This window comes from Hypanus sabinus, chromosome 10 (assembly GCF_030144855.1).
Source record: "Hypanus sabinus isolate sHypSab1 chromosome 10, sHypSab1.hap1, whole genome shotgun sequence".
In the NCBI taxonomy this organism is placed as follows: domain Eukaryota; kingdom Metazoa; phylum Chordata; class Chondrichthyes; order Myliobatiformes; family Dasyatidae; genus Hypanus; species Hypanus sabinus.
Genome location: NC_082715.1, coordinates 125,894,703 through 125,907,396, shown reverse-complemented (window position 1 = coordinate 125,907,396; position 12,694 = coordinate 125,894,703). Strand labels below are relative to the sequence as shown.

The window sequence follows — 12,694 nt, the reverse complement described above, 5'->3', positions numbered from 1 at the left end:
TGCTGAGTTCCTCCGGCATTTCGTGTTTGTTGCTCACTCAGTGGTTGTTCCTTCTAATAAGGTAAATGTAATGTCTCATATTGGCTGCTCTTTTAGATAGAAAAGAAAAAGAACTGCATCAATAAAAGCTTGGCTATTGGAGAAGTACTTTCCACAGCCGACCTTACAACTGGCGTGAAGGTAAGACAAAAGTTGTGTTACTCAAACTTGAGGGGTTGATTCTACAATGTAACAGGAACATAGAGTACAATGTAGATTATCTCAGGCAAATTACATAGTTATAGTCAAGGGAAACCGGGATAAATACATGAGAGAAATAAATTTAAGATTATGCTGATAGGGTGAGAAGAGGAGAGATGGAAGGAGGTCCATCCCTGCTGAATACTCTGTGTGATTCCATTCTCTAATCTAAGGGCTGCACGATAGCGTAGTGGTGAGCACAACCCTTTACAGTACCAACGATCCGGGTTCAATCCCCGCTGCTGCCTGTAAGGAGTCGGTACGTTCTCCCCGTGACCGCGTGGGTTTCCTCAGGGTGCTCTGGTGTCCTCCCATGTTCCAAGTTAATTGCCCCTGTGATTAGGATAGGGTTAAATCGGGGGTTGCTGGGCTGTGTGGCTGGAAGGGTCAGAAGGGCTTATTCCACACTGCACCCCAATAAATAAATAAGTAAACAGACAAACCGCATTTTGCTGTGTTTGCATTTCAGCCAGTGATTAGTCTAGCTAGTCTAGCTTAGTCTAATTCTCCCTAGATCAAGGACTATATATTTTTTGGTAGGATGGGAGGAAAATGTAGTACTAAATACTTTTACATCTGCTGACCTTGGACTCTAAGAACCAGAAGTCTTTATTAGCCAGATTATAGTTCGGGTGTGGAACATGGTGCCTTTGGCAATACTTCAAATAAATAATGTGCGTACAAGAAATAGACATTTCTGCTGAGAAGTGAAGGATCATGTGGACCCTAATCACCAGCATGACCAAATAGTTTTTCAATGTGATAAAATTCTATGTTTTTGTATATTTTAAATTCTATCTCAGTAGAAATGTCTTTGAGCTTTAAAGCCAGTGTGTGGAAATTGCAGTAAGTGTTTCTATTCTTGGGGTTGACAGAAGGGGATTAAAAGTAATAGTGATAAAGGATACAGGATGGTTCAGGGGAGCCAGGGAGTAATTTTCCAAGTGTAATGAGCAAATGTAAAAATATAATCAGAGTTTTGTTTGTCAATCCTGAGGTGGCTGTGATGAACAGTCCCATAAAGTTGGGAAGAAGTTTGCTATTGAAAGGGAAGGGTACCACAGGGACGCAAATCTGATTCCCCAGAGAGGCAACGAAGGGTGGCCTATTGGAAGTCTTAGTGACCAAGTGCTTGAATTTCACATAAACCTTGTTGTCCAAACTGTGTACTCTTTATGGCTTAGAGTGAAAGTTCTAATGTCAGTTTAAGAATGATGCTTGCTTAAATTAATTTGTTTTATATGTAACACTTGCCCAACAGGCTGGTATATGTCTAGGGAAAAAGGAGATCCAGCCACACACCAACCCCACCTCCCGTACACGCAGGTGCTGTGAGAATCGAGTTTATGCCTCGCGCCCGCCCACAGTATCAAACCCACAATCAATACTGTTATGAAATGCACTTTAAAGAGTTTACTAAAATTAATAGAGTATTAGGCAATACAATATATATGCAAGGGAAAAAAAGAAAAAGGCGCCAACTTATCAAAGTTCAGTCAGTTTAGTGCACATCGTTGGAGCTCAACCATCGACCATCCGACCCCTCATCACTTGCCTCTGACCTCCACGCCTTCGCACCTAGGACCACGCCCGGTGGTCTTCCGAGCAGTGCAGTGCACGTCCACCTTCCTCGGCGTCGTCCTCCCGGCTCTCTACCAAAAGCCCGCGAAAAACCCCTCCCCCAAGTTCCCAGCCTCACAAGACAAAATAACATTCCCCATTGGTTAACAAATGAATACAATTACCATATTAACAAGTATAAAGCAAAACAACTGCGAGAGGAACACTTATCAGACAAAGAAGCATTCCTACTCTTAACAAACCAAAAAACCCATTTTGAGTAACATACACAGGACATTTTACATATATTGCATTTTTAAAGTGAAGATGCTTGTGTTGTGAAGTGTATATGTTTCCATTTAGATATTCAAAAAAATTAACACCATTTTGACAGATTTATGACTTAGCTATAGTCAAACCTCATTGGTCTGCCTTTAGTACTGGAGCTAACTGATCCCAGCCCAATGGGAACTAACTCAGCTAGGTCCGGTTGGAGCTAGTTATGTTGTGTCTAAACAGTCAGGTCTGGCACATGTTGGGTTCAATACCTCAGTCCATCAGATTTAGTGTTAGCGGGTGGGAGCAGGGCAGTATTCTGCCAGCTGTCAGTGGGGGTGTGATATCCACCCTAGCAATAGCTGGGAAGGTTTGCCTGCAATCAGAAAGCATCGTTCCAGGCATTGGCACCAAGTTTGCCCCCTGAGCCATGTTGGGTGGTGATAGATGTTTATAATGGTGCAGACAAGGATTCAAGGGCTGACAACTGGAAGCTGAGGGGTCTCTGAGCACAGAGCAACCACCTGATTTCTCCGATGTGGAGGAAACCACGATGCGGTGAACAGTGAATGCAGGACATGCAATGGGATGGTTGTTCTACAGAGCGCCTACTTTCAATATGCAGGAGTGACCCTGAGCTTCTAGTTGCCTGACATTTAATTAGTCATCCTGTATCTGTAGAAGTCATTGCAGACTTGTTATCCATTTCATGTGCACTGACATATTAATTGTTGAGCCTTATGCTGAGAATATGTTGAGTTTATTTCTGTTGCTCTCTTAACCTGTAGATGGGTGTGGTCTGCTGGTTGTTTGGTGGGGCAGTTATCAATCTTGGCAGCCAGATACACATTGAAAAGTGGCTTCTGCCTTTAATGGTACGTACCATCATATCTACCCTTGTATACTGTGCAATTTCACTGTGAAATAGTCTTTCTGGGTTCTTTCTATATATCAAGTCTTCTTACAAGACTGACATAGTTCTGTGTTTAAAGATTTTAAAGATTTTGTATATGAAGTGCTTTATTTGACTTGTGGCCTTGCATTTCTAATGTGTGTTGTCTGTTGCCGATCTAGAATTGTGCGACGGTTTTTAAAATCCATTTAATCGAAGGGAAGGAATCGAAGGGACTTTACGTTGTAATTTTGACTGATTTTCCGGTTTGGTATTGTTGTGCTGAGGTTTTTGTTGTCCTGCTCCTGATCTTGACGGAGCTTGATTATATTGTGGCAGCTGCTTCCTCAAGTTGCTCTACTTTAAGGTCATTTGCTTCAACTTGGAAACTAGTCAGATGTGCATTCCTTTTGTGTGAGGAGGCTGAGAAAACAAATCCAAACACACCACAAATCGCGCATCGCTTAGTGGTGTGACATTCACTTTTGCTAGTTCAGTCCACGGGAATCTGTTCCTCATTTTTCTGTACCCCTTTCCAATTAACTAAACAACAATTGATCATTTTTGATCATCATTATTATCAGATTAACGTTAAATCTGATTATGAACACGAGAAAGTCTGCAGATGCTGGAAATACAAAGCAAAATGGTGGAGGAACTCAGCAGCTCAAGCAGCATGTATGGAAATGGATAAACAGTCGACATTTCGGGATGAGACCCATCTTCAGGACTGGAAATGAAAGGGAAGATGCCAGGAGGGGGCGGGGAAGGAGGATAACAGGAAGGTGATAGGTGAAGCCAGGTTGTTTGGAAAGATAAAAAGCTGGAGTGGAAGGAACCTGATAGGAGTGGAGAGTGAACTATAGGAGAAAATTGATGACCATTTTTGATAATTATCGTCATAATTCTGCAGTTTGCTGTTTTGTGTATCTAAACCTGAGGTTCGGCTATCTGCCTACTCTAGGGGCAGATAGCCTCCAGCCCGGTCAAACTTGAGAAATCTTGTTTGTGAGGATGCTGAGTGATGTTTTCCCGTTACAAATCTGTACCATGAAATAACAAACATTACCCAATATGCAATTAAATGATTGAGCTTTATAATTCTTAATTTGACTATAGGGTTAATAAAGAAACAGAAAAGGAAAAGGGCCCATTCTCATGAAACGGTTTTCCCGTCTGTTAGTTCTCCATTGATTTCTTTCCCCCGGGCATTGACTCCCGATCTCATTCCAAGTCCACTCCGTCCTGTAGACCACGACTTCTGTGTTCTGACGATTTCTCTCTCCATCTTCCCACTGAACAAAAAACCCAAAACCTTCTCTCGGGGCCCACAAGAAAGAAACAACATCTCCCCTCATTGGCCAGCGCACGTTCCAAAGCCCCCAGTTATCTCTAGTCATAACCCAAACATTGCGCTACAGAGAAACCATTACATTAGCAGGGAAACCTTTCCCAGGTTGTTACATGTACAAATTGGCTACAGTGTTCGGTACAAAAGTAACTGCCTTTGAAAGCAATCCATTGCCTGTAAAGTGCTTGGGACTTTCCGCGGTGTTATGGGAGTAAAGTGCTATTGAAATGAAAACTTCTTTTTCTTTGTTTCACAAACAGGATGAAGGAAAGATTTGCATTTCAGTGGGTTTTGAGACCCTGATTATTTATTTCTAACCCTTGCCCAATATGCTCTGCCAGTGATGATGGTAGGGGCGAACACAATAGGGTCTTTTAAGAGACTCTAGGGTAGGCACATGGAGTTTAGAAAAATAGAGGGCTATGCAGTAGCGAAATTCTTGGCTGTTTCCAGAGTAGGTTACATGGTCAGCGCAACATTGTGAGCAGAGGGGCCTGTATTGTGCTGTAGATTTCTATGTTCTATGTTGTGTTTTTTGCTATTGTATCAAATTTTTAAAGATATTTAATCAATGTTCAGGAATAAGTGATGGATTTTTCTGTCTTGCAGTAGCAGTTGGCCAGGAGTACTGCAATTCCCAGTTATTCTACTGTCATCCTTATGGGTTACACTGGGGGAAGTGGAGTGTGGAAGATGGAGAAAGGAAGCAGATTGAGAATAGAAAAAAAAGTTTTGGAGAGGCATTTCTGTCAGAGTCACGGTCATTTTGGAGACCTGAGGTAGATGTTTGAGGGGTGGGAGGGTGTTGGTGATGGTGTAGCCAGGTTAGCGAGAAGTCCTAGACCTGGAAAGGTGGGGAGGATGTTGGGGGGGGGTGGGATTCTAACAGATGGGAAGGAGTTTGGTGCTGGTGGTCAGAATTGAGTGTGGATCGAGTCCTGGAATAGATGGAAGAGCTGATAACGAAGATGGTGACGGTACTTGAAGCGGAGAGGGTGGACGAGCACAGCAGCACTGCCTGTTGCACCAAACAAACTGCTGAAGGAACTCAGCAGGCCGAGCAGCATCTGTGGAGATCCCGTGCGTAACATCAACAATTCCTCCCCCACCACCCACAGATACCTCTGAACAAAGTTTCTCCAGTAGATGGTTTGTTGTTCCAAATTACCCGGCATCTTGCAAGTAATGGAAGAAATGAGTAGATCTCCAGGGAGCAGCTTGCAACAAGTTGCCGCACTCCGGTGCTATCTGCAGTTTCTTCAAAGTTCAAAATAGATTCATTATCAAAGAACATATGAGTCACCATATACAACCCTGAGTCTCATTTTCCTGTCGCTCCCCTGATGTGAGTCACTGTTTTATAACTTTTTGAGTTTTCTTCTTTGCTCTTTTAGTTCACATGAGCAAAGAAACAAAATGCTTAAGTAGTGGAGAAGTCCTCCCCTATGGTGAACTCTCTGTGTTGCCAAGGGGCGAAGATAAGCTAGTTTGGCATTCCAGTGAGGAAGTGGCTGAAGCACCAGTGCAAACTGCTTAAAATAGGCAGTGTTTATCCAGTGACTCCGCAGAAAAAAGTCCAAGTTAGTTCCATTCCTGAAGGTTAAAGTATGAGTGGTCAGCAGCTGTATCATTGCTGCTGGTTCTGTGGTAGTCAGGAATGATCTGTGGTAAATGGTAGAGTTTGCTGGGAGGGGTACCTGGAAATGTGGAGGGGCAAAGTTGAGAGGGAATGAAAATTTATGATCAGCTATTGCAACAGACTGGGAACCCCTGCCACAATGTTTTCCTCTGTTGGACCATGGGTTACATAACCAGGCAAGGAAAGGTTTGGAGAGAAGTCAACTGCCTTTTATTCATGACTGTTCCCCTCAATCACCTCAGGACTTAAAGTTCACCGGAATGTTTGCGATGACTGAACGTGGTCATGGCAGTAACGTGAGAGGCATCCAGACTCGAGCAACGTACGACTCTGTATCCCAGGTAAGCAACTGAATGACATGTGGACCTTTTTTTCTATATAGGAAACTAGCGTACCTGCAATTCTCTCTCAGAGGTGCACACTGATGAACAGTACTTATAAATCGGTGAAGGATTGAGTGAGATCAGCCCATGATCTTGAATGGTGGAGCAGACTCGATGGGCCGAATGGCCTACTTCTGCTCCTATGTCTTAAGGAGTGTATAAAAGCTAGCTGATTTGTTGGGCGGGATGTGTGAGTGTGGGCCTTATGTGCCAGAAAGGGCAAGGGAGAGTGGCTCTAAAGTCTATGGAACTTGCTGGTCTCCCATGCAAGTCCCAGCCAGGCCTGAACCTGCTTAGCTTCTGAGATTTGGCAGTTCTGATGCCACGTTTATCCACTTGGCAGTCCAGTGGCTTCAGTTTTTTATTAACTGTAACTTGCTGCCAGCCACCTTTGCCCTGATACTAAGTCCATCTGTGTCAAGCCCAGGGTTCTCCGCCACCCCACCCACAATCTCAAGCCCTTGCCCTTGTTGATTGTGTGGGTGGAGGATAGCAGGGAAAGAAGGTGGATATACTTTCTACAAAGGCATCTGCAGACCCCTGCCTGCAGTCGGTCGGTGGAGTTGTGCTTGCCTGAGAGCAGCGGCTGAAGGAAATGCTTGGACAGTACGAGGATCAAGCCATGACCTTGGCGTTATTAACAGTACGCTCTGACCAGCAGAGCGAACCGTCCTATAAAGGATGCAGCCCTGGCATTATCAGTCAGTCTCTCACCTAACAACTAATTACACTGAAACTCCACCATCTGACCATTCAGTTATTTTAATAGATCAGCGTCTGGCTCACCAGTTAATGTTTCCAATCTCAAGAGCCCCAGTGCTCTTGCTCCCTTCATTCAGTGGGGGCTCTATTCCTACACGCCCTTTTCAATTACTTCACTCACTGGAAATCTTCTAAAAAAGCAATTAAAGTTATGTTAGTGCAACATCTGAGAAATATATTTAATTTTTGTAATTTTTATATTTAGAGATAACGTGCAGGATAGGCCCTTTGAGCTGCACGGCCCAGCAACCCTGAGTTTAACCTTAGCTTAATCATGGAACAATTTACAAAGATCAATTAACTTACTAATCAGTACGTCTTTGGACTGGTGGGGGGGAACTAGAGCACTTGGAGAAAACCCAATTTCTCCGCAGGGAGGATGTACAAACTCCTTACTGAGGACACCAAGATGGAGCTCCGAACTCCGACACCCCTAGAGGTAATAGCAAAGTGTTCGCCACTATGCTGCCTTGCATGATCACATAGCAGGGTTTGACTGTAACGTAACTGCTTTGAAACATTAAACGGGTGCATCAGCTATCATGCAAAATCATCTGGAAGTATGAAAGTTTCTTAAAGGAATGACCAAAACCACTTGGCTCTATAATTTTTCACTTTTGTCTGAACCAAGTCATACCCACGGAACTGATTGCCTCTCTAGGTTGAAGTAATGTCTAGGCTCACTTGGGGAAGAGGAACAAGTCATCAGTTTGCAACGGTGGCGGCAGAGTGGTTTCGTCCTGTGGTTGCAGATTTACTGAAGTCATTGGCTGTCATTTCGAGAAAATGACAGGCTTGTTGAAAATACTGTGTTTAGAAGTTCAAAGTAAAGTTATTAACCAAATACATGCATACCACCATGTACAACTCTTGAGATTCATTTTCTTGCAGGCATACTCAGTAAATCTAAGAAACGCAATAGAATCAGTGAAAGACCACTCCCAACAGGACAGACAGCCGGTGTGCAGGAGACAACAAGCTGTGCAAATACAAAAGAAAAAAGTAGAAGTAATAACACATAAATAAGCAATAGATATCGGAGCATGAGATGAAGAGTCTATGAAAGTGAGTCCATGAGTTGTGGGAACATTTCAGTGACGAGGCAAGTGAAGTTGTCCCCTCTGGTTTAAGAGCCTGATGGTTGAGGGGTAATAACTGTTCCTGGACCTGGTGGTGAGAGTCCCGAGGCTCCTGTACCATCTCTCAGTGAGAAGGGAGCATGACCTGAGTGGCCATGCTCTCTGCTTACTGAGGAGAAAATTCAAATGTCTCAATAACTTTATTTTGTGGCCATATGAGGGATAAAGACTATAAAGCAATGCAGGACAGTAAAAGGCACTTCGGCCCATTTGGTCCATGCTGACCAAGATTTCTGTCTATGCTAGTCCTATTGGCGCACATTTGGCCCAAATCCTTCTAAAGTTTAAAAGGTTTAAACTTTAAACCTTTTCTCTCCACGTACCTGCCTAAGTACCTTCTATGCCTATGGCGGACGTGATCTCTTTGGTTCTCCATGCAGCCTTGGATCACCTGGACAATACATATACCTTGTGAGAGGTTGCTGTTTATCGACTACAGCCCTGCTTTTAACACAATGGCTCCTACAGTTCTGATTGAAAAGCCCCAGAACCTGGGCCCTTGTACCTCCCTCTGCAGCTGGATCCTTGACTTCCCATCAGCAAGACCATAATCTGTGTGGATTGGAAAGACCATCTCCACCTTGCTGACAATCAACAATGGCTCACCTCAGGGATGTGTGCTTAGCCCACTCTTCTACTCTGTATACACCCATGTCTGTGTGGCTAAGCACCAGTTCAAATGCCACCTATAAATTTGCTGACAACCATTGTCAGCAGAATTTCACATGGTGACGAGAGGGCAGACAGGAGAGAGCTATACCAGCTGGTTGAGTGGCGTTGCAGCAACGACCTTGCACTCAATGTCAGTAAGATCCAAGAATGATTGTGGCCTTCAGAAAGGGTAAGACAAAGGAACACACACCAGTCCTGATAGAGGGATCAGAAGTGGAAAGAGTGGGCAATTTCAAGTTCCTGGGTGTTAATAACTCTTGAGGATCTAACACATCAATGCAGCTGCAAAGAAGGCACAACAGCGGATATATTTCATCAGGAGTTTGAAGAGATTCGGTATGTCACCAAGAACATTCGCTAATTTCTACAGGTGTACTGTGGCGAGCATACTTACTGGCTGCATCATATCTGGTATGAGTGGGCAGTGCTGCCTACTGCACAGGATTGAAGTAAGCTGTAGAGAATTATAAACATCATGGGCCTAGCCTCTGTAGTGTCCAGGACATCTTCATGGACCAATGCCTCAAAATGATGGCATCCATCATTAAGGCCTCCATCACCCTCTCCTACATGCCCTCTCCTCTTCTCTTACCATCAGGAAAGAGGTACAGAAGCCAGAAGGCACACACTCAGCGATTCAGGAACAGCTTCTTCCCCTCTACCATTCATTTTCTGAATGGACATTGAACCCATGAACACTACCTCACTACTTTTTTTATTTCGGTTTTTGCACTATTAACTAAAAATTATATATTCTTACTGTAATTCAGTCTTTTTCCTTATTACATTGCGATACGCATTGTACCGCTGCCGCAAAGCCAACAGATTTCACGACATATGCTGGTGATATTAAACCCGATTCCGGTTTTAAATGTTGATAGAGTGCCTGTCTCAACCACACTTTCCCAGGTAGCTTACTTGACGAGCTGACCAGCCTCTGGGTGAAAATGTTGCCGCTCAAGGTTCCTATTAAATCTCTCCCCGCTCATCTTAAAATGACACCCTTGTAGTTCAGTAGGTTTGGGATGGAGACGAAGAGGGACTGCTTTTTCCCAATGAGTGGTGAATCTGTGGGATTCACTGCCCAATGAGGCAGTGGAGGCTACCTCAGTAAATATATTTAAGACCAATATGGGGAATAGTAGGGGAATTAAGGGATATGGGGAAAAGGCAGGTAGCTGGAGATGGCCAGATCAGCCATGATCTTATTGAATGGTGGAGCAGGCTCGATGGGCCAAATGTGCTACTCCTGCTCCTGGTTCTTATGTTCTTGGTTGGGGGGAGGGGGAGCTCTGCACATTCACCCTATCTATGTCTCATACACTGTATTTTTGTGCTCCTTTAAAGAACAAATGGAATGCAAAAGAAAGCTTTTCTCATTGCTTTGATACCTGTGACCAATAATAAACCAATTTATCAATTACACTCCAGTGGGGGGGAGAAAAGTCCCATGTACGGGCAGATGTGCAATTTAATTTGGTATTGTGGTCAGTAGGGACATTATGGGCAGAAGGGTCTGTTCCTGCGCTGTTCTATGTTCTAATATACAACAGCAATTTGCCTGTTGTTGTGAAGTGCTCAATGTGCCCCAGTGAATTAATTCATGAAAAACTGAGCAAGTGCTTCCTGCAGTCTTGAGCTTTGGCAGGAATGGGAGTGATGGTGTTACACTTAAGTGTCTGCCTTGGCTGGTACTCCCACCCTTGATCCCTGTCCAGTGATTCCTGAAGGACGTCAGTGTATGTGTCCATGGTTAGAGTGTCTTTTGGATGATGCCAATATGTAAATGACAGCCAGATTAATAAGATGGCAGAGTGTAACCACACACTTTTTTTTAAAATAAAAGAAAACTGTGAAATCAGCAAAAGAGGTGGAAAATAGTAATATAATAAAAATTTCTTGCACCTTCCAGGAATTTATTATTCACACACCGTGTGAAGATGCAGAAAAGATGTACATTGGGAATGCAATGAAGGGGAACTATGCTGCTGTATTTGCACAGCTGATTGTCAACGAAGAACTGCTAGGTTTGTGAAAATCTTGTTTCTGTATCACATCTACTTTGTAATGGTGAAAAAAACAAACAAACTGATGACTAATTAGATTTTCGTGTTTAGTACATAGAGTTTATTTCACCGTCAGTTGTCAGCGCGTGTGGTGGGAAAGTGACAAGGTTGTGAATCAGTTCCTGTTGCCTGGCCTTTCGTTAACAGAGTCAGAAACCTACAAGGATACCTATGATGGATGATTAGAAACAGTTCTATGACTGCAGCATCTTTATACTATGTCCAGTGGGACTGCACACTTGCTCGTAGTTTTCGTAGTTTTGGATTTAGCACAGAACTCTAGTGTCCTATTTTTAATCCCATCTTAAATTGTTCAAAATTATCATCATGGGAGCTGATATTAGTTGACTTTTCTGAGTACTTTCCACTTCCTTATCCTGTGGTCTCTGCCACATTGCCAAGCAAGTTTTGATTTACAGCCATAATTCCATCGGCCCTTCAACTTTTCGATCATATTTTGACCCAGACCCGCTATTACAGCCATATATCCTTCCTTGGAACGTGTCTCTGCCGCCAACTGACTCCAGTTGGCTTCAGGATCCATTTTCGAGCTTCTCAAATTGGACCTTCTGAGGATCCCAGTTACTCATATTTAAATGACTCTGCCGCCCGTTGTTTCTCCCGTCGAGCTCTGAGGGTGACACTCTCCACCATGAGAAGGTACCTGGCATCTCTATCACAATCCCTTCCACGCCTCTGGGACACCTTTTTCTCCGTTTGCAATGGACCTGTTCGTTATTTCATCCTCCGTCGGATCCATGCGTGCAATCGCCCTTTCTTTGACTTTATCACGTCCTACAAGGATTGCAAGATCTTCCATCTGCAGACCCCAGAGCATGGACTTCGTATCACGGCCCCGGGCCCAGCCATTGATCTCGGCTGCCCCAGCAACCCAGGGTATATTGAAAACCCGGACTCCAGCGCCATCACCGCCTGTTCCAATGACCATGGACAGCTTCAAAGCGATTGCGCAACCACCGACTGCGGCTTCAGCCTTGAACTCCAGGCCGGGTCTTCACATGCTGTGATTGAGATTCCCATCTCCCCTTCCCCCATCTGTAATCCCCTCTCCCTCAGATCCCGTCGTCAGCTCCTGGGTCCTCAGGCTCCATCTTCCTCTCACTCCAACCCTCCCCTCTCCACACACTACCAGCCTCCCTCCCCCCTCTGATCCCATCTCTCATCTGTGCTAGGTCTTTACCATTCCTTCCGACCTACAACTCTGAGGCAGAGAGCTCTGTCCTCAGTAAGGGCCTCACCTTTGTCCCCCTTCGCCCACACCTCAGCAAGTTCCGCGTACGCCATGACGCTGAACTCTTCTTCCGCCGGCTCCGTCTCCAAGCTTACTTCTTTGACAAGGACTCTCCTACCCCCAGCGATGACCCCTCCTCCCGTCTTCAACCCTCCTCCTCTTCATGGACACCCCACTCTGGTCTTCTGCCTGCTCTGGAACTCTTTATTGCTAATTGCTAACGGGACATCAACCGTCTTGACTTCACCACACCCTGTTCCAATTCCAACCTAACTCTTTACGAACACTCTGCTCTCCGCTCCCTCCGCACCAATCCCAACCTCACTATAAAACCTGCTGATAAGGGGGGAGCTGTTGTTGTCTGGCGTACTGAGCTCTACTTGGCCAAAGCACAGCGACAACTCTCTGATACCTCCTATTTACCCCTTGATCATGACCCCACTAAGGAGCATCAGGCCACTG

General features: G+C 44.5%; 1 protein-coding gene across 7 annotated transcripts in view; it reads left to right on the top strand.

The window, feature by feature from the left end:
• The window catches only part of acoxl (acyl-CoA oxidase-like), a 358,948-nt gene that overhangs the window by 14,698 nt on the left and 331,556 nt on the right, over nucleotides 1-12,694 (top strand). For all 7 annotated transcript variants that reach the window (XM_059982889.1, XM_059982890.1, XM_059982887.1 and 4 more), the window contains exons 3-6: nucleotides 97-180; nucleotides 2,865-2,951; nucleotides 6,201-6,299; nucleotides 10,827-10,941. In XM_059982889.1, coding sequence (XP_059838872.1) covers nucleotides 97-180; nucleotides 2,865-2,951; nucleotides 6,201-6,299; nucleotides 10,827-10,941 — 385 coding nt within the window. The remainder of the gene's footprint in view (nucleotides 1-96; nucleotides 181-2,864; nucleotides 2,952-6,200; nucleotides 6,300-10,826; nucleotides 10,942-12,694) is intronic.